At 41.4% G+C, this 22,079-nt stretch overlaps 1 protein-coding gene across 1 annotated transcript in view; it reads right to left on the bottom strand.

The window, feature by feature from the left end:
• The window catches only part of LOC102107326 (neuronal acetylcholine receptor subunit alpha-7-like), a 56,913-nt gene that overhangs the window by 27,101 nt on the left and 7,733 nt on the right, over nt 1-22,079 (bottom strand). The window contains exons 2-3 of the mRNA XM_005532411.2: nt 13,563-13,702; nt 232-276 (exon numbers count right to left, since the gene is read on the bottom strand). Of these exons, the coding sequence (XP_005532468.1) occupies nt 232-276; nt 13,563-13,702 (185 nt within the window). The remainder of the gene's footprint in view (nt 1-231; nt 277-13,562; nt 13,703-22,079) is intronic.

Here is a 22,079-nt window from a genome sequence, read left to right as displayed (position 1 = left end):
TGGTTGGTTTCATGCTCCAAAGGTCAACAGGCTTGTCCAAAGGATTAGTGTAGTCCCCTGAATTTAATTTTAAATTCTAGAAGGAGCCCTAGGGAAATTTTAAAGGACTAAAAATGTGTGCTTTTATTGCATTATACACAAGCTGTAAGATAGCAGTCTTGCTTTTCAGCTAAGAAATCACATTCAGAAGTTTTCAATTACACAGTTTCTTTACTGACAGAGGTTACTCACCATCTGCAGCCAAGCATTGGTGATCAACACCTGATTCTTCTCATCCTTTCAACAAAAGTGGGAAGGAAAGAAAAGACAGGAGAAAAAGGGATGAAACAGTTTGATTAGAGATGGAAGAATTTCTCTGTCTTTGAAAGAATCCAGACTCTTGCAGTATATAAACCAAAACCCATGGAGTAAATTGGAACAACACTATTTGGCCCAGACAATAGTGACTCTTTTTCTTATCCTTTAAACCTACAGACTCCCTGTGTTTATCATAACTGATCAACAATAGAAAGGAAAGAAATAGATGATTACTCTTATTTTTCTGGGGACAAACTCCTTACCAGGTTTTACCTTCTTGCCGCTTGTTCAAAACAAGAAGTTTTCCAGTACCACACTGTGTGTCATAGTTGGAGAGATTTTATATTGTATTTGCTGCCACTGCAAAGCAATGGCAAAATAATACTGGAAGAGCTGTTCTTCTTCATATTGTGCTATGTAACTTAGTTCTGGCTAAAGGAAAGAAACAGCTGGTCTTGCATAGAAGCTGTCACTTGGCAAAAAGGACACAAATGCTGTGTGAAAGGGAGCTCACACAACACGTGCACATAGCAGGAGTCTGCAGGTTCATTTCTGCATACAGAGGCCATGGGGAAGAATGTCTTATAACAGAAGCAAAGATGGTCTCACCACCCAGCTGGTGCCCAAGTCCTTTGGGTGTCACAAGGTGCCCAATTTTCTGCAGTTACCCTGCAGGTGCAGGACTCTGCAACGTGGAGATGGAGAAGCAGGGCTGCAGTCACTGTGAAGCAGATACACCAGTGCCCAAACATCACCATAGCCACACGCTGCACTTCTCAAGAGCTGAGGCTGTGCTGCTCAGGGAGACAGGCTCACTGTATGCCCAGATGTCCCTGTGTGTGTGTCCATGCCCTAAGAAGCTTATTTGTTTTTCTGCAGTGTTTGGGGTGGGAGACATTGCAATTGCAAGCTGCTTGGCAGGCATTTAAACTGAATACAGAGTTCCCTGGGCATGCATGCGCTCTCTGGTCATGTCCTTATTGCAGTACTTACTCTCTAACAAGGTAGAAAAACCTAAACTGTCTTACTCACTTTGGAAAAATACCAGTCTGCTCACCTCAAGCTACATTCCTTCTGCCTTTCCTCCCCTCCTGACCTACCTCCACAGTACATATGCAAAGAAACTACCCCAGAAGTGTCAGGTAAGAGCTGCTCAGAACCAAATTGCAACATCACACACCAAGCTGCAATCCTAGGTGTGTGTGGTCATCTGTGAGTCCTCTGGAGTTACTTTTGTGTCCTATTCAGGAACTGCAGATTCCTAGGCTAAGGCATGAAGGAGAACTTCCCAGAGAAGTCTCCTGACTACTGATTCCCTAGCACACCAGACACTGGACTGAACCCTTGGTACTGCTGAACCCTTAGCATGAATCTTGTTTGTAGCATGATGTCTTTTTACATTTGGGTTGTTGGAGCTCCAGAAATACCACAGCCTAGAAAAGGAGACATCATGGACTTGGAGGATTCCTGATGGTTTTGGCCCTGTGGCCAGAGTTAGGCTCTGCAGCCAAGCTCCTGTCCCCAGGAAAGGTAAATTTCAGACAAGAAACAGGTCTTTGCCATAGTGATCCACACAAATTTGTGTATCACACTACCTCCTCTTGAGTCCCCTTACTGCTTCTGCTGCTGTGAGATACCACACAAAAATCAGATGTGATTTTATATTGTTATACTGTTCATACATTTCACTTTCTCCTCTCTGCTGCTCCAGCAGACACAAGCCTCTCTCTATGCAAACCACAATCCACCTCCAGAGACCTAGTCCTTCTGCACCTCCCTTTTGTTCCCTTGGTTGCTGTAGTTGAAGCAATTGTAAGAAAATCTGCAGAAAATAAGAGAAGGACTGGACTTGTTGAGACAAGTTTTTTAGATGCTGAAGGATTCAAACACCATCTTGAGAAATAAAATCCTGAAGTAAAGCAAACCCCAGAGTTGGTAATTGATGGAGTCATGAGAGCTATCTGTGTCCACTGACCTGGGAAATGAAAGCAACCCAGAAACACAGAGGTTGTGTCCCAGGGATCCTCAGAGGCCAGCCACCAGCCTATCTCATGCATTCCTGGCCACCAGTGACTCCTGAGGTGTCCTGTAGGGTTGGCAAGCATGATGGTGATCTGAATTGCACATCAAGTACTAGCAATATTTTGTGTTGTTAGCCAAATAATGCTTTATACTTGTAAGCTGCACATGCCCTCCTAACAAAGACTTTCTGTGTACTTTTAAAGGAGCTTGAACACCATGATTAAAAATATGGTCAGCAACAGTCAGCCAATGCCTTTGCTGTACAAAACTAAGGATTTTCTCCATCTACACTGAAACCTACGGGGAAGGGGAAGAGAGGACATCTCTCATTTTCATTTCTCATTTTCTTATCTGCCTATGTAAACCACATGAAAGTCAAATGTACATCTGTGAGGTTGGGGGTTTCCAACATGTGCAGATGCCTTCCATCAGGAGCCTTTCATATCTGTCTCTGATTTACAAGGAAACTAATTTTTTTTCTGGCACAGTACATTTATACTTGACAGCTTGCAAAGGAGGATATAATGGGCTTTCTTTTGTATTTCACAAAACAGTTTGTTTTCCTTACCTGTTTATCTGTGTGTGAGATACTAATGACCTGGCTAATCAGCTTTCACACCAAACAATTCTTCAGCCAGGTATTTCAAGTAGCACTACATTTATTGTCTTGGACCAGGATAGTCTGCTTTGCCTGCTTTTCACAGGGCTACTGTGCTTAGGTATGTTTTGTAGTCAAAGGAAAACTTTTTGAGTTCTCAAATGCTTATCTAGAGAGTAACAATGGTCCTCCTTATCTTGTGTTTAGATAGCAGCAAAACCACCAAGGTCTACCTAGGGCTTTGGGCTGCTTATGTCTCTCTTATCTTGGGTGAAAACAAATGTCACTTCAGGATGTTTTCTTGGACATTCAGAGACTATTCTCATCCTTACCTTCAGGCTACTGAGCTCTTAAATGGCATTTGACATTTTGGCGAAATACAGAAAATGCTTCCACGCACAGCACTAGTCAACAGATGCAGCCTGATGGGTCCTTCTTATTGCATAGAACAAAATCTTTTTCAAACAAGGATCTGAGTTTTCCAGAAGTGCCAGAAGGTGCAGAAGCAGTGAAGCTGACTTTACACTGGGCAGGCATTTGTCCAGGTGTAGCTCTCCTGCTAAGTCCTTTCTAGAGAAGGACCCTGAAGAACCAAGGAAAAAGTGCCTGCTGGGTCTGCTGAAGAGATGAGGGCCATAGGAACCTTGAATCCACCTCCTGTTAGAGTGAGAGGCATTTCAGAGCTGAGGTGTTATGGAGCTTTCTATCTTTGTGGTAGTCTACTGAGCCACATAGCTTTGCATTCCGTAAGGAAATTCTTTGGCCTTTGCAATGGGCTGGTTGTCTTGCCTTTCCAGAGCTGCAGAAGAATTACAGCTCCTGCCATCTTCATCATGGCCTGTGTGCCGTATGCACCTCTAAAATACCTTGACACAGAAGGGAGTGTATTTTTCTATTACTCACAAACAAATAACCTGGAGAATGTGTGTGCTTTACTTTATCTCAGGAGATCACTGGTCACCTAGGTTTGCCTAAGGAGCAGCTAATTATTAAGCTTGGGAAGTTCTGGAGGCAGTTCCCTCATTCTGTATCACTGGTTTATGCAGAGGGGTTTAAAGGTTAGTTGAGAGGATGTCTTTCCTCCCAGGAGAAAATTTGAATAATCTATCACACTGCTTTTTCTGTGCAAGATCCCTGTCTTGTCACTGTCAGCCTTGGGGATGACCTCCCCTCTGCATTGGGTTGGCTCTCAGCTCCCATCTTTTGTGCAGCAAAGCACTGAAAGCAGCTCTGCAAAGATTCTGAGTGAGGCTGAAAATGATCAGCTCCTAGAGGTGCTTTTCCATTACTTCCCTGGCAGTTCTGCTGGTTTGCAAATGCTCAGCTCAGGCAAATAATTTTGCTCCCGGTATTTAAAAATGCTGGAAAAGCTGTGGTCACTAGTGAGTGCAACACTTGTTCTCTAAATCCTTCCCATATTTATCTGGGTCATTTTCTCCCCTTTCTATCTGTAGCCTGACTCCAGTTAATCCTCTGCCCTGGATATCTGCTTATTCCTACAGCCACCTTTGACCCATGGAAAGTGACAGTGGTTTGTTCTGGTGCACATGCTGTGACATGTGAATGTTTCAGTTTGGTTTTCTTTTCCCTGCCCTAATTTCAAAGCTTACAATTTACATACATCTGCCTGTATTGTGCATCACTGCCTGTCAAAAAATATTCCCTTGCCAAGTCAACATCTAAATAAAATATAAGTGCTCTTAGCCACATAATTACCTAGGTCATAGCACCTGGACAAAAAAAAAAACCCAAAGCCCTTCTTGGTTCAGTAATCACATCACATGATTACCTGTCATCTCTGTAGCAAGGCATTTGTTACCAGGGGGCCAGCAGGAGTTGTTAATTCTTGGCCTCTCATAGAGCCACAGAAGTGGGAGCTGAATCAGCCACTGAATTATTTCAAGACAATGATCAGAAAAGTCCCTAAATGAACAAGTAACTCACAGTGGTCAGGTGTGACTACTTTGGTACTACTTCAGGTAATTTTTAATTTTTTTTTCCCACTGTACTTTTTGTACCTGAAGATCTGAAGATGTGGAGGGAAGCAGTCAAATGACATGAAAACATTGACATGGAAACTTGGGAAGTTTTGTTAGCAGAGACATTGATCTTTGAGTGGGATCTTATACAAAATATTCAAAGGAATTGATCAAGCATTCAAATGCTGTGCAGTCTACAACTGCACAGACACTCCTTTCCACTGCTGAACCACCAATCTGCCCACAATCTTCCACTGATTATCTAAAACTCAGCTCAAATGCATTGACTTGTTGAAGGCTCGCAGAATGAGTAATCTTGAGGAGTGCCCAGGTTGCCCTGGCAACATTCAAGTAAGTATTGCCAGACAGCTTTTGTATTTCAGGGGTCTCATTGGAAAGCTGGAATAAACCTTGCCATGGTAGAATCAACTATGTAGGGATAATTTTAGTTTTTCATCTAAATCCCCTTAACAAAGCACCCTGAGGAGGAAGATGGAAATCAGACAGGAGGGCCCAGAGTTAAGGTGAAAGAATGGGGAGAAATACAGAAATACAAAGGACTAACAAAAGAACAAACACACCTGCTGGGTATTTTGTTGCCCTTCAAGATAAAGGTACATCTAGGAAAATGCTCATATCTGAACACCTTTGTTGCTCAGGATTTCCTCCTATGAATGGCTGAGGTGATGTCTCATGTTTTTCATCTAGGGTTGAATCACACCCTCGTCTGATGCCACTGTCTTCTTGAGGTCATGCCTTTCTTGGTCCCCTCCTGTCTTGTAGAGGTATGTGTTCTTTCACTGTGGGCAAAAAGTGCAGTATGCCTTCGGTCTTTCCACTGTGTAGCAGCTACTACAAAAGCAGAGTAGTAGCCTGTGTAGCTGTGTGGTCCTACTGTCTTTAACCACACACATTCTTCTTTCCCCAGAAGAAGGATTTGATGGAGTGCCATTGCATCTCTATCTGCTGCTTTTAGGAGAGTCTATTCACTTGCTTTTGAGACAGAAACTTTACATATTGGAGGTTTTGCCTCCTCTCAGATCAGACTCCTCCCCTTGCAAGCTCCTGAGCCAGAAGCAATCACTTGTGGTGAGTGGAGAGTTTAAGAGAACCTTGTGCTGGGAGAAGCTCAGCATTGAAAGAGGGACTGTACCAGAAAAACCTGCAAACACAGGGATGCTGGGGATTCCTTAGGCTATGTAATGCATGGTTATCAAAGTCATCAAGAGGTATTCCTTGTGAAAGCCTTGGCTCCCTGTATGTGAGAGACCAACCAGATATGGATGTTAAATGCAAAGGCCTGGATACAAAAGCTGTTGCAGCAAGTACTGGACCTATGCATTCCCCAGAGATGAGAGTGGAAGTAAGAAAGGGCAGAAATCTTGGTTTCTATTGTCAATCAGGGCTTGAGTAGGCAGCCCTCCTACTCACTGGCACAACTGGTGACTGAGAGTCTCCTAGGCCTACTTGATTTGTGTCTTACTTGCCTTATCCCAAATATTTTCCAGTTTCCATTGTGGTGAAAAAAGGCAGTCTTGCTCTTGCTCTGCACAAGCGACATGACTTCCAGCAACTGCCTGGGGCTGTGGATACTTGACTTAGGAAACTAATTTTATTTTTCTAGGTTGTAGCCTTACACTAGTCCCTGAAGATCAGGACTTCTGTGAACTGTGACACAATGTGGTCTTGAGACTGTTTGACTTCAAGTTCCTCCACAAAGACCTGCAAATTGCCGACTCCCTGTTCCCACAGTTCCCTGGGAACCTGGGTAGAGTGAAGCCACTAGCTTAGTCCCACTATTTCAAACATACTTCTCATGGAAACCCCAGAGGCTGGGTCAGAGGGCCTCACATGGCCTTCCAGCATAATGCTGTTCTCTGACTGCTTGGATAAACTGACATCCATGCTTAGGTCCTGTGGGAAAGGGTGCTATGTCATCTTACAAAAGCTGTCAGTCCTCCATTAAAATACCAAAACATCCACACAGCATGTAGGTGGCTTTTATATTCTCCAGGGTGGATACCTCCTCCTGAAATAGCCCTCCATGTATTTTGTGCACAGTTGGCAGGTGCTTCAAACAAACAGGACTAGACACAAATCTTTATTCTAGAATATTAATTATTGTCTTTTTCAGCATTTGAAATCACAAGGAAAATAGCAGAAGGATGGTTGAGAAAGCCAACCTTGAGTACTTATCCAAGAGTCACACTCAGTCTATCTGCAAGGTTGCCTTTGCTTTTTCTTCCTATATTTGCATGCTGCTGTGACAGCACAGCAAAAAATAAGAGGATATAGGTATGTTCCAAAACTCAAGTGAGCTCTTAAAGCCTGTGATCAGGGATGGAAAATGGGAGGGAAGGTTTTTACCCAGGAGCTGAACTCACTGTCTCTCAGGACTTACCCTCAGAGAACTCAGAGAAATAAGAAATTCTACATTCAAGGCTAACCCAATAGCTTTGGCTTAACTATTTTACTGCAAATCTTTGATGCCTCAGATTAGCTACCCAAAATTAAAGAATATACATGAGCTCAAGATCTATATTCCTACATCTACAAACAACAGAGTACACTCTTTTCACCAGTCAGACAGAAAATAGTTTAATTATCATGAAATGCCCAAGCTGGATGACCACAACTAAAAATCTCAGAAGGAAATCAGCCTGTCTTTTGTTAGAGCCACTGCCACTAAGTACAACTTGGGGAACCATGCAGTAAGAAAACAAGCCATGGAACTGCTTCTCGCTCAGTGAGTTGCTTCCACTCCGAGAAGAGCAGGGCAGAAGTAGCACAAAATAAAAAGCTGCTGGTAAGGTTCAGGTAATTAAAACTCCATCATAATGTTTCATGCAAACATGTGTGAGTAGTATTAGTCAGGAAGCCATACTACCCATGGTGCTTAACTTCATTGTGCTAGCAAATTCAGATGTTGCATGTTTAATTGATTTAGTGAGACTAGCATTTTGATAATATCTGGTACATAGGAGACAGCCAAAATAATAATTCATGGCTCAGTTAGCCTTGAATTTCCAAGTTTTCAATATCCTCCCATGCTAATGGAGAGGAATTTCATTTTTTTCTTCCTGGTGTTGGAAATTGGTTACACTGAGTTCTTTCACCAAGAGAGAGGTTTTGGGATTTAATTCTAAGGAATCTGTTGGTCTAGAATCCTTTCTGTAATTTTCCTGTCTGGAATTTTAATGATCACGATCACAAATTGATTTTCAGCTTTTATAATGGTGTCCAGCCTGTTTTTCTTCTCAGCTGCACTATTTTACATCAGCCTTGCTGCCGTGGTCTCATCAAATTGGCTCTTGCAAAGATGAGAGTGAAAAGAAACTTTCCAGAAAGATACAAGGTTTGGTAGACTAGATCTTTCAAGGAGAAACAGAGTAAACATCACTCACAAAAGCTATGCAAGAAGCATATAAACAAATAAATGCAAAGGCATTACTAGAAAGGAAAAAAAAAGAGATACTTTAATCTAGAAGGGCTGAAAGAGTTGAATGGTCAAGCTTACATAGTTGAAGATATCTATCTGTAAAAGATTTGTACGGGATGTACTATAGGGATTATGGTTTAATCTAGTAAATACTGAGACTATATTGGGAATAACAAATGAATAGGTGCTTATGTGCACTGCATATTTTTATTTGTTTCCTTGAATCAATTGTCTGTTGATCTGGGTTTACATAACACCCAGCATAGATTTTTGTATGTGTGAGAATGCTGGAATGAAAGGTGGGAGGAAGTGATCTAGATGCAGTAAGGTCAGTTTAAGAAGGAAGAGGTGAATTAGAGCTAGAAAATAAAGCTTGAACTTTCTAGCCTTTCAATGCACCTGCAGAACCAGCCCTAGAAAGCTTATGAAACAAAATCATTTAAAAACAAGGATATCAGCTGCTAAAGGCATTCAGATCTGACACAGATTTTGTGAAAAAACAAACAGTAGGAGGGCTGTGTCAGACAGGATGCCAGGCAGAGCCTCCCCTCCTGCCTTCTCACCTTTAACTTCAGGCACAGTATTCTGACAGATAACCTCTAGCTTTGGCAACTCTCACTCAAATAGAGAACTCCCTAGCATAAAGGTCTGAGATATTGAGGACTGAGTTCAACAGTCCTATTATTTGATGAGCAGATCACCTGAGAAATAAACAGGCTGGTGAAGGCAGCTTCAATGTCAACAGATGCCTGCATTTAAAAGTTGTTCTCTTACCAAACACTTCCTAAAAAAACCCCATAAACCAACCCAAAATAACAAAAAACCCCAACTCCTTCAGGGCTGTATTCTCTAATTTAGGGAAAATCAGTGGAAGCTGAAGTTTCAATCCAACATTTTGATAAGGTCTGGGTACAGAAAGCAAAAATATCTGCGCTGCTAAGCTAGTATAGCAGTCACAATGATAGTGACTGCACCTGAGTGCTTGATGAAAAGTATGTGAAGATCTTTTCTCTTGTTTTCTCTGAACAGCGAGGCTCAGGCCCAGTTTTCAGGAAAAAAACACAAAGTCAATATTTGGTTTTATTTTCCTCCTAAACTCTTACATTACTTTGTCTTTCTGCTTTCCAAAAATGTGGAGAGCTTTGACACACCTTAGCAACAACATCTGTAGTTTAAAAGTGAGATTGTTTGCAACCTTGTGATATTCCAACCATGAGGTTTGGGATAATACTGAAATCTCTAGGATATACAATCACTTTACACACTGTGCAATTGAATCAAAACAGTCCATAATAAATTTTTTCAGAAACACCATTTGCTTTGGGTTTGCAGCCCAAAATACAGGAAGATTATGTATTTTTTGGCTTCTGGAAGTATGAGCATACTTCTGAGCATAATGACTCGGGGATTGTTGGGGATTTTTTTCAGCACTTTTGTGGCTTCCGACTGGTCACTTGCACTCCCCTTTTTTGTCATTATGACCTCTGATGCTGGCAGCTGGAAGGCTGAACAGTACTACAGGACTCCACCATATGCAGGAACCTCAACAGCTATGTTTTTTTTTTTAATAATTTAACAGTGCAACTACAAAGACACCACTTCAGATAAGGTCTCCTGCAAATACCAACACAAGATATGAAAATAACCATTCATGATGACAAATATCCATTCCAACTATCAGCTTCCTTTCACATTGTGCCAAAGAAAAACGTTGGCATTTCCTCTGCTGCAGAAAATGCCGCGGCTCATTTCTTAATTACTCTAGCCCCATCAACTGACTGGGCTCTTAGACAAAATAAGAAGAATTTTTGTTCTAAATATCTCGGATGTCTACCCTTGCTTGGGTTGGCAAGGCTTGGCAGTGCCTGACAGTGCTCTGTGGGAGAGATCACCAGCCAATGCCCTTCTGATGCACAGGGAGTGCCTGGGGGTCAGGCTCCAAGCAAAAGTGAACCTCAGAAATGGCATACACATGAGACAGCTCAGCATGAAGTTGTCCTTACACAGAGGACAAGGCAAACTGAACTGAACCCTGCTGTTAAACAGGGGCTGTAACTGTCCCTCTTTCTGCTCATTTGTTTCCTTCATGTAATGGGCCTGTCATGGCTGTAGTTATGTATTAATATAATTTTGGGAAAAAGTTCGAACCCTAAAGTCCTTCATTTGCATTTGTCTACTACAACTGTGACAAGTAGAGAACATATTCTTCTCAGCTTTGAGTATGATGGCTGGCTTTGAATCCTAAAAACCGTACATATCTTGTGTAGGCAAATACATCCATGTAGAAGCAGAAAATATAATCCAAAGCAGTCGTGCTTTGAAATTTTCTTTGAATGGTTTTAAGAAGAGGAGGTGAGATTTTAAGTAGTTACTTGTACTACTGCCTGGAAAACCACAGTGGTCTCAGAGCAGTCTTTTCTCTCTATGCAGCAGAGTACAACTAGGTTGTCACCAATGCTGTTCTCAGCAGCCTGTCTGCAGAAGAGCAGTTTAGGATTCATTACATCTTAATACAGTATGTGTAGGAAACAGACTTTGGAGGCATGTGATGGAACCTGTCCCAGAGAGATGTGCTTTAGATGTGATGCCAGGTCTTGGCATGTGTAAGACACAAGATTTTTTGAGTATCAGTGGCAGAGCCCTTCTCATTTCCCTGCAACAATAAAACAGGAGATCTGTTTGCATCTTCACATTGTTTTCTCCTGCAGGGAAACCAGAACAGGGTCCACTGTCTCATGCCCATTGCAGTGACTGCTTGCAAAGTATCTCAGCAAGTCCAGCAATGCTGTACTATGCCTTGGCACATGACAATTCCCTGAGCATGGAGTGCTTGTTTCCTCCCCAGGGAGTATGGTGTAAAAAGTGTCCCCATGCTGGGACCCTGCCCAGAACACTGCTCTTTTATGGTAATGGACCACACTGGACACACAAGTCCTCAGAAAGAGAAGCTTTTCATTTTGTTCATGCATACACTATTGCCAAGGCTGTGATGCTGTCTATCCTCTTCCCCAAGTGAAGAGCTGTGCACCAGCTGCTTTGTCTTCCACCAGGCAGGACAGCTGAGGAGGCAAATCTACTCACCCCCAGACCCCCATCTGATTGAACAGAGATGGCCACTTTGTTTGCTTTATGGTGTCTCAGCAGATAGAGATTACCTCTTCCTTGTAGCTTGACTGCTTCTCTTTACATCATTGTGGGTATAGCAAGCATCCTTTTAAACATCTACTGACATTTACTTCAGCAGCTGGAGGGGACAGATGCTGCCAGCAGTCTGTCCAGCCAGCAACAGAGGATGAGGGGCTCACAAATACAGTGCTTGTTGCTGGCATATTTCTGAATTGATTCTTGATTTAAGGACCCATGGGATCAGTATTTTCTGCATTTTCAGGCTGATTGGTTTAGCCACTTATTGATGCCACAATGACATTTTTACTATGGGTATTCAACTGCCAAGTGATTTTTTGTCCTCCACTGAAGAGACAGGCACCTTTTCACATCATACAAGATAAACATTTCAGGTAACTCTGTATGTTTTTTAAAACACTCTGAGTGCAGTTTGCAAGACCAAAAGCCTGGGATAGGTCATTAATTCTGATTAAAACAGATTAACATCTAGCATCTGGACTGGGTGCAAAGATGTAGGGAAGAAAAGCTTCATTTCTGAAAGGTATGAACTTCTAGCATACCTATTGTCTATTATGGACAACCAAAAGGGAACACTGTAACTGCATTTCTTGTAATAGTTACCTACATTGATCTAATGTAGGTAAAGTACTTTAAAAAAATACCAGTTTCCTGAAAGGTTGGGTTTCATGTATGAATGTGAAACACAGCTGAAAAATTGTTTTATGTAACTCCTCCTGACTCTGAAAATGTACAGTTACAGTTCTGTGGCTGAAGAGTCCCCTTCAGCACCCCCAACCTTCAAATTAGGTTGAAGGAAAATATCACAGAAAAAGAAGGACTGAAGGAAGATCTTTGGAGCTGACAGACCTCTGCTAAACCTAGAATTTCTTGCTGAAATTTATTTGAAATTAGCTGCAGGAAATCTTTGCTCTTTCATTCATGTAGAGGCCTTTGGTTGACAGTACTGATTCCTCTCTCTTCCAGTTCAATGCAGTTGGTAACATTTCTAAATAGAAAGATGCCTACCCTACTTGAGTGGCTCCTGCCTGCCTCCAGGAATACCACAGCTGACTGGACCTGCCACTTGCATACTGTGATGCTAGGGGCCAACACCTTCAGGGTCCTGTTTACCTCTCCAGGGAGAGCACCTGGTGTATTACACATTTTCAGAAAGATTGTGAGAGCTTTAAAAAGTTTAAATATTTCAGGCTCCTGTTAAATTGTTTTGCAACTACACAAATGTTTTCACATGTCTCTCTCTATTCCTCATTCCCTCCATGACAGTGACAGTGTAACAGAAACCAGCTCCAAATACTGTTTATGGAAAAGGTAGGATGAAGATAGGAGCACTAGTGTGTTCACCTGTTTGCTCTGCTGACAGGGTGAAGATGGTCAAAATTGTTCTCTGGCTTGTTTTTCTCATGTAGATGAAAGAAATCTTGTCTATATATATCATGGTTTATCATAGAGAATCCTCTTCATGATGAAAAAAAGGATTTGGATTATTATGTTAAAATTTTCCATGGGTCAAATCTCCAATTCTGTAAAAGCATGTTGTAGTCAAGACAATTAGAGGCTGTGCCTCCAGGTTTTACTTTTATGTATTTCTAAGCTCATCTCAGGGCAGACTCATTCAGCTGCAGTGCAACATAAAAATATGATGGGAGAAGAGGCCAATGCCATTATAATATCTAATGAAAAAGTGTAAGTGCCGTACTTGGTAGCTTTGAATTCTGCACATGGTATTGAATTATTGCATCCCACAAAGCTCTGAGAAGAATGTATCATTAATAATTTGTAGTAACACATGACTTCTAATTGATTGAATTCTTTTTTCTGTTTAAAACAAATGGAAAAAAAATACATAATTAATCTCCTTGCAGCTCATGTTGTGTCAGAAATGGCTGTGCTTTTAGGACGATATTCACTCCTCTAAAGTGTCAAAGCATGTACTCCAGCATTTAAGGAGGATGCTTGGCAAAAGACAGACTGCTTTCATCTCTGCTAACCCAATAAAAAGGCAAAGTATGTCTCCTAGATGAGAGATCAGATTTGTTATGCTGAATGGGTGCCACAGAGAAGAGAACAGCAGGTAACTTACCACATCAATTATCTGCAGCAAGGAAAGCTGGAGTTCCACTACAAGTGGTTGGGAGTCATTCACTACAGGTCGTTCCAGACGATTGTAGTTCCTCAGCAGATCTCTGTACAAGCGTCTCTGGTTTTCCCCCTGCTGAGAGACTAGTGGAAAAGAAAGAAGGTGCCTGTCATTCACACTGTCACACAGTCACCATTGTTTGTGTGTTTTGTTGAAAACTCCCTCTATTAGGTTTGTAATTAGAAAGCAGTTCCTAAAAATATCACCCAAATTCTGCACATGGATATGATAGATACAGCTTTTCTGCATATGTAAATCATGAACTCTCAAAAAAAATTAACTACTAACACTCTAACTCATTATTAACATTCAGAAACTACAGAACAGAATTTGGGGTCTGATTGAATGTCCCCATTCCTTGGAGTTCCTCCTGCGGCTGGCCAGTGGAGCTGCGGCTCCAAAACCACCAGACAGCTTCCTGGAAGGCAAGAAAATTAATTCATTTTATTGCTTGCTCTTATTTCCTAGACACTGGCTACTGTGAGCCAGCACTGGTATTACTTAGCCATATTGTGTTTTTACTAAGCATGGATAACGGGTATCATTGTTTCTTGGAGCTGATGTATCAGGCCTTTTTCTATGCTCAAGAAACAGTAACAACCCTTCTTCCTACCCTCTTCAGTTTTGTGTAGCAGTCTTTCCAGGCTTTGGGTTACTTCCCTGGACTTTTTTCCATCTGATGACAGCAAACTTTTATAGTGGTATTGAATTTCTCACATTACATGCTTAACTCACTTTGCACTGGGAACAGACTTCACACAAAGCTGTCATGCAAACAGCTGAGCATGCTAAAAATTTTCAGAACTTCAGTCTATATAATTTCCAAGATGCCCTAGTTCCCACCTTAGGGGTGGGTGTGGAGAGCATCTGTCTAACCTGCATGACCAAGTTTCCTTGGCACGACAGCTGTAGATGGTGAAGGTTTGGGTATCTTCCCTCAGTGAAGCAAGACGCTTGCTGTGATATTGCTCAGAATCCTGGTTCCCTCAAAACTGTGTAGATCTTGGTCCTGTGGCTAGTGGGCAGCCTGAGCTCTACTTAAGAGCTGCACCCAAGAGAGGGAAGGTTCCCTGAGGTCAAACCAGTCCTGTCAACCTGAGTGTATATTCTCTGAACTGAATAAATTCAATCCCTGGCAGAGAATCTGCACGCTACATCATTATTACTTTGGACTGAGGCATTTTTTTATCCACTGCAGCTCCCACTCTCTATATATGATGGTTTTTATTTCTTGATCAGAGATCTGCACACTGAGACCAAAACTTCTCTCGCAGAGGTTGTGATGAATATTTTCTTGACAGTCCAAACAAAATATAATGGATTCTGCCTTTGCAGTCTCTCCTCACCATACTCAACAAACCCTTTAAGCCTGAGACAAGCTGCCCTACAACAAAGCAGCCATGCCTTTTAAAACTTATAATAAATTCAGTTTATAAACACTTCCTAGGTCTGTTTAACTTGTGTTCTCTTCATTTTTGCTGATACTCAATGGAGCTTTGTGACTTTCTAGCATGGCAGTACCTAGTAAACAAGAAAGAAGAGTATTTTGGTTCACTTTGGTAAATTACACCATCACATCAATTTTATGGGCCCTTTCTCCTCTTGTGAAATATTCTACATGACCACAGGCAGACAGAGAAGAAAATGCTGTAAGCACACCTTCAATAGCACTTGCTGACACCTCAGTATTGGATTCTATGTTTTCACCAATGGCAAAAACAAGCTCTGACCACAGTATCTCTCCTTCAGCACCTGCATACTTAAGAAGAGATTTAAGTCCTCTGTTATGGCCTTAGTGTTTTCCAGCACCTCAGCAGGACCAGACTCCATTATAAAAGTCTCTTGTGTGAAGGAAACCCATGAAAATCACTACATGATGTCCTGTGGAAAGAGGTTCTGAGTTTGGAGAAAATCTGCTGTCCTTTCACTCACCTACCCACCCATGTTCCTATGCTTTAGGGAAGAAATGACTTCCTGAACTATTGCTCTCATCTTAAGTACTTACATAATACTTGCCTTTAATCTTTCTCTTAAACTGGCTGCCTCAGCTTTTAAAAAGGGGAAAAGTGCCCTTCACCAGTCCTGAGACTCTACTGGGCTGCTAGACTGCCCTGATACCTCCATTGTCAGGATGCACTGAAGCAGCCCCCCAAGGGAGGACTGACTTGCAGAAATCTAGGCATAACCCTTTGCTGCAGGCTTTGGAAAGCTGTCTTTGCACTGTGTGCTTCATCCATGCTGAAGCCAAATCCTCTTTCCCTGTTGAACTTTGTGAGGTGAAGTAGCTGAGAACTCAGTTTTCCATACTTTCTTCAATTCTCCTCTCTGCAATGTGATCCTGATACTTTTCAGTCTCTTGTACTCAAAACTGTTAACATAGTTGGAGCTGATCTTTTCTTAGTCTGCCGAGTAGGCATTGGCAATCACATATTTGTGTGCTGCACAGTTTTGCTTACAAAATGACATAGATTCAGAAGCAATGGAGCCTTGGGGTGTCCTGGCAAATGGCCATAGCAGCTGTTGGTCCCACAAAGAGCTGGCTAGCCTAATCACTCTGCCATCTCTCTGCTACAGCTGCTTTGGAGAAGGGAACTGAGGTGGATGTCTAGTTTGACTTGTATGTTCACAGACTTTTTCTTTAAATTGTAATTTTCAAATACTTAATGTTTCATACTCCAGAGAGATTTGTGGTTTTTCTCCTATAATGTTTGTGCTAATGCATTGTGACACTACAACTCTGTGTGCTAAATGGAGTGTTTGTTGGTGATGCAGAAGCCTGAATCTCTCAGGAGTAGTGGTAGAATAAGCTTTACCACTGACTACCCCTCAGTCACAGAATTTTAACCAAAAGCATTGGCACTGTTTCCTCTTTTAAACTAGACTAGATGATGGATTTCAATCTTTAAGGTTGCTAAGTCCATGTCCCAAAACCTTGCTTATTGGTAAGTAAAAGTAACAGGCAAAGGGCATGATGTTTTCTAGGTAAATGATCTGAGAGTTTTTATGACCCACTGCCTTTGATAGTGTCTCCCTTGTCTCTGAAATATCTTTGAAGCAGTAGGAAAACATACAAACTCATTAAAATTTGAGGGAAGAGGATGTTTACCTCAAGTTTAGCAAGACTTTTGACACCATCTCTGAAAAATTCTCACACACATTTGTCTATGCCTTACAGGCTAGATAAGTGAACAGTGGACAGAAAAGTGGCTGAACTGTCAGGCTCAGAGGGTTGTTTTGCTGCTCAGTCAGCAGCAAAAAGTTCAGCTGAAGGCCAGTCAGTGGTGGAGTACTCCAGGGATGGATACTGGGAACAATGCTATTTAATGTCGTTATGAATGATGGGACAGAGTGCACCCTTAGCAAGTTGGGGTTTTTTTCAGATGGTACAAAAATGAGAGGAGCAGCTGATACAGAACAAGGTTTTCTGCCACTCAGAAGGACCTTAAAAAACTGGATAAATGACTGACAGGCACCTCAAGGAGTTCAATGAAATAAAGTATAAAGTTGTCTTGCACCTGAGGAGTAACTCCAGGTACCAGAACAGGCTGGGGCCTCACTGGCTGGTGAGCAGGATACCCAAAAAGCCCTGCTACCAAGGTGACTATAAGCCAGCAATGGTACCAAGCTGACTGTAAGCCAGTAGCAAAGGTCACCAGCATCCTGAGCTGCAACAGGAGGAACCACACAAGTAGATCAAGAGAGGTGATTCTTCCTCTCTACTCAGCACTGGTGATACACACCTGGAATGCTGGATCCAGTGCTAGGGCTTATCAGTAGAAAGGAGATGTGAAATTACTAGATCAAGGACTGGATTTTTCCCCAAGATTTAGTTTTGAATAATCTGAAAATGTTCCCTAAACTGATCCTGAAGTTTGCAGACAATTGGGAAGCACCAGGCAATCAATCCCCAGATTGGTTGTGAACAGCTCTATGGAAAGCAATTACTCCTGTGCTATGTTAAACTTTTAAACACCTCTCTGAATTCCCTCCATGCTTCAGTGTGTGCAAAGTCTACAAGAAGCCCACTGTTTGAATGATATGACCTATAGATTGCTACCAATCTTCTGAGAATAGATGCTATAGTTGCATTTCATGTTTCTTTCCAGGATGTAATTGCTGACAATTTCACAACAAGGGAACCTGCAGCTAGGTCTGGCCAGACTATCCATATGGCATCCCCAGGAAGGACAGATGCTCTCCCCTTTCCAGGAGCTGTGCTGTCATGTCTGGTCTTGGCTGGTTGATTTTCCTGCTCTGCTTTGCATGCCAAGGTCCCCAGGCTATACAGCAAGAGTCCAGCCCTTCCAGTTCCCCAGGTTTGTTCACAAAGCAGTCAGCTCCTTAACTGAGAATCCTGGTATGAGACACATTCTGGCTGGTTGTGCCCAGTAAAGAATAAATGATGAAATATTAGCAAGATAATAGGTAGCAGAGCATGGCTTTCCACTAGTTTTTCAGCAATGGTACCAGTTATTATCAAGAGTTCTACTTCTGTTTCATAGTGTTCCCTGATTTTGTGTTCATAATTTCTCAACTTTTTGAGAAGAGGAGCTTCTGGCTGTTTTCTAGCTGCTGCTCATTTCCTTAGGCAGAGACCTGAGTCCAAATAGATGAATTATTACTTTAGTCATACAAGATTTTTGGTACCTAAAGTGGTGAGTTTCAAACAAAATATCATATTCTTTCCATATCACTTTATATTAACATGTATGCATGCTAACATGTCTCTGAATTAGAAAATGTCTCTTTGTTTTCTTCTTCTGTCTTCAAAGGCAGTTCCTAGAATCACTTTCATATATAATCTTTTGGAAAAACATGTCAAGTTACAATCAACAGCATATTTCTGATCCATCACATTGTTACTTTTATATATTTTGTCCCCCCAATACTTCATAAAAGGTCTCAAAATGCAGAAATACTGTGGTTGTGATATTTATTCACTTCCCTTGTAGCTTCTGCAGGTATTTCACCACATCTATGTCACTTTTTTCCCTCTGTACTGTTACTTTGACATGTATATTTTGTTTTGGTTTATTTGTTCGTTTTACTGTTTCATAAAAGAAAATGAGTGAAGTTCTGGCATTTATGAAATACACAACAGCCTTTAAACTGTGAGATATTATTAATTTTAGTTGTGTAATAATTGTATTTAATTTTCTGATAACTGGAATATAAAAAATCCATTAAAAAACGATGGTTATCAGAATATCAGAGCTAAATCCTACCACTTAAAACTGTTTTCCTAAAACCTTTCTGCCACAGCTCCTCTTCTATTATTTATTTTCATTTTAGTTTATCACTGTATTGTTGCAGGGACTTTTAGCTATTGCTTTCAGAATCCAAAGAGAATGCTCATAGGAAACACACACGTGCACACACACTACATGCTATAATGAATTATGGTGGAAGTAACATGAGAAGGAAAAGAGTAGGTTTTTCCACAGACAATTTCATTCGCATAAAGAACTGCAATGGCAAGAGCATTTACAAAATGAGGCATGTTCTAATGATCTGGTAGCTATAAAAAAACAACTTATTTTGAATATTTTGCAGATTTTTGAGAAAGTAAAGCATGTCACTGCACATGTCACTTAATCCTCAGAAACACAGATGTGTTCCATCTGCTTTTGTTCTTATGTGCAGCATTGTTACTTTTATCTGTGGCTGCAAATGCATTATTTCTTTCAACGCCCTTTGATTTAAAATGCATGCCATCATGCCTTCAGGGTAGAGGATTCACATAAGAAACAATGGAATCACATCAGCTACCTCTACCCTGTGTGTGTGTGTGTGTGTGTGTGTGTGTTTATGTGTTGTGTGTTTGAATATATATCTCATTTAAAACCTCTTTTTAATCTACTTCCCTTCTGGGTAATCTTTGACTCTAATCTTTGTCTCTCGCTATGCAGATTGTTTCTGCATCTTACACACAAAATTCATCAGATACCCAGAGGAATGTGAGAAATGACATGATTTCCTAGGCAAGAGTACCTAATATTCCCAAAACCGGTCATTTCTGTTCTTTCATAGCAGATAAAGAGCTCCCAGCAGTGATGGATATTAAACAGGTATGCTAGGAAATGTTTCTTCTTAAAGACTCTTGGCCCATGACAACATGCTAAAACTATACAATGAAAGGATGGGCTTATATTTTTGGTCCTACTGGCTTGGTTGTTTTAAGGGCTGAGTTATGTGCTTTAGGTAGAGAGACACACTTTGAGGCATTAACTGTGGGATACCTCTCAATCATAGTCATCATAGTTACCTAAATTCCAGATCAGAAACCTAACTAGCCATAGCCAGTAAAGGCAAAAATTGTACTTTTAGTGTAATGCTAATTGACATTAGCTCTATGCAATATAAGTGTCATTGCTACAGTATTAGATGCACAGAGAGCACAGAAGGAGGAATCTGGAACAGTGATGAAGAGAGGCACTCCCCTTGCTACACATTACAGAGTGCTGTGGCTGTCTGGAAGCAACTCTTGCCAGCCATGCAGGGATTTGTGGAGAGGAGTAGTAATGGAAGCCAAAGGAAAGAAACAAAACCATAAGACAAAAGCAAGATACCAGTGATATGGTCATCAGTGTACAGGACTGGGATTCTGCACTCCCTGCTCCCACTGGCTTGCAGAACATCTTGTCACATACTTTCATCTCTACATGTTTCAGCACCCAAACCACTTAAGCCAGGGAAAGCCCTTGGGAAAGCACTATGAGCTTCACCCTCCAAGAGGCACCAATGAGGCAGCCACGGCAATATGCACAGCATTCACAGATGGCTCTGAAAGGGTCAAGTCAGTCTGCACCTCTCCATCAGAAGCCCACTCTACACGATGCCAGGCACATGTGGAGAGCTCAGATGTGGGAAAGTCATAAGTGAACTGACAGGTGTAATAATGATTTCTGTAGAAACAGGCAAGTCTTATTAGGCTGAGAAAGAAACAGGTAGGAGTTCTTTTTCTTAAACTCACTGCAGATAATAGCAGTGATAGAGCCTGCAATAATGATGTGGTTTAACCTCACACTGCAGCTGAGTACCATGCAGTCATTGCTTACAACCTCTCTTCTCCCAACGGGATTGAGAAAAGAATTAGAAAAAAAATTACAATAATAACATTAATGAGCCTTATGAATAATAAACCACAATTACTAATAACAATAATAACAACAACAATAATAAAAAATAAGGGAGACAACAAAAAGAGAGACAAATAAAATCCAAAGAAGTGAATTTATGCACAGTACTATTGCTTGCCACCTACTGATCTGTGCCCAGCCAACCCCTGAACAGAAATTGCCTTCTTCTAATCAGTTTCCCTGAGTTTATACACTGAGATTACTAACTTCTCAGAAAGAGAAAAATAAATAATTTTGTCCCAAGATGTGAAGAGAGCAAAGATTCCAAGAGCTATTCCTTAGTCACAGGCATGTCTTTAGTAGGAAAAAAAAGCTTTTTCCCTTTTTTTGTGGTTCAAAGGTGAGGAAGAAACCTTGCCTCTAAACCCTTGCCTCAGTGTGTTATTGAAGCAGTGGTAATATGGTATAACTTCTCTGGGCGATGCAGAGGACAGGCTGGACTGGAAATGATATAGACAATAATACTGTGAAAATGAACTGCCCAGTGTGCTCAGAGATATTGCAGTGTTTCTTTCCCTTTTTCCTTCTGCAGTGCTCATCAGCTGGTTATGATCTCAGAGAAGGCTAGTTTCCCAAACAATGAACTTTTGCCTTGCCAGCCTGCCACCTGTACTTGCATTGCAAAGCTACAGCGCAGCAAAGGCATTGAGGATGCAATACACAAGGCTAGAGATGGCTTCTTCTGCCTTTCTCCCTCAGGTTGCAGCTGCTGCCCATTAACAAAGGGAGAACTCTACTGGCTGCAAGGCACAGGCAACACACAAATGTCTAAAGTGAACATGGATCTGAGAATGCAAACAAAGTTCCAAGTTTGTCTTTACAATATCAGAAGTCAAATGCTGGATAATGAGAAACATAGTGTAAGAGCCTTTCAAAAGGGATGGGGGTTATGAAAATTTTGATTACACCTTGAATGTCTCCTAATTTGCTCCGTGCTTAGTATATGACCTGGGAAACATGGTGATACATTTTCCTAACACTGAAACAGTTTTGCACTTAGGGAGCAAAACTTCCATAATACACCTTATCTTATAGATAACCTTATCTTATAAATAAGACTCAACCCTGTTTTAGGCAGCACCAACGAGATTTCACTAAGGTCAAACTTACTGCCTGTCTATGTGAGATGTTGTGCTGCCAGTCAGCTGCTGCTAGTTTGGAGGTCTTGGCAGCAGAAGTGGCTGCTATCAAGGGACTGTTTCTGCGGGAAAGTAGCCTGAGGCTTTGGTGGGCTATGTCTTCAAAGACAAAGGGAACTGTAAATAGGGGCATGAAAATTCTTAGCAAGGAATTTATTTCACATTGAAGAGAAAAACTGCTT

This window comes from Pseudopodoces humilis, chromosome 4 (assembly GCF_049639895.1).
Source record: "Pseudopodoces humilis isolate 2021_Gansu_Grassland_sample_001 chromosome 4, ASM4963989v1, whole genome shotgun sequence".
Lineage (NCBI taxonomy): Eukaryota > Metazoa > Chordata > Aves > Passeriformes > Paridae > Pseudopodoces > Pseudopodoces humilis.
Note: the sequence above shows the minus strand (reverse complement) of the source record. Positions and strands in the feature narration are given on the sequence as shown.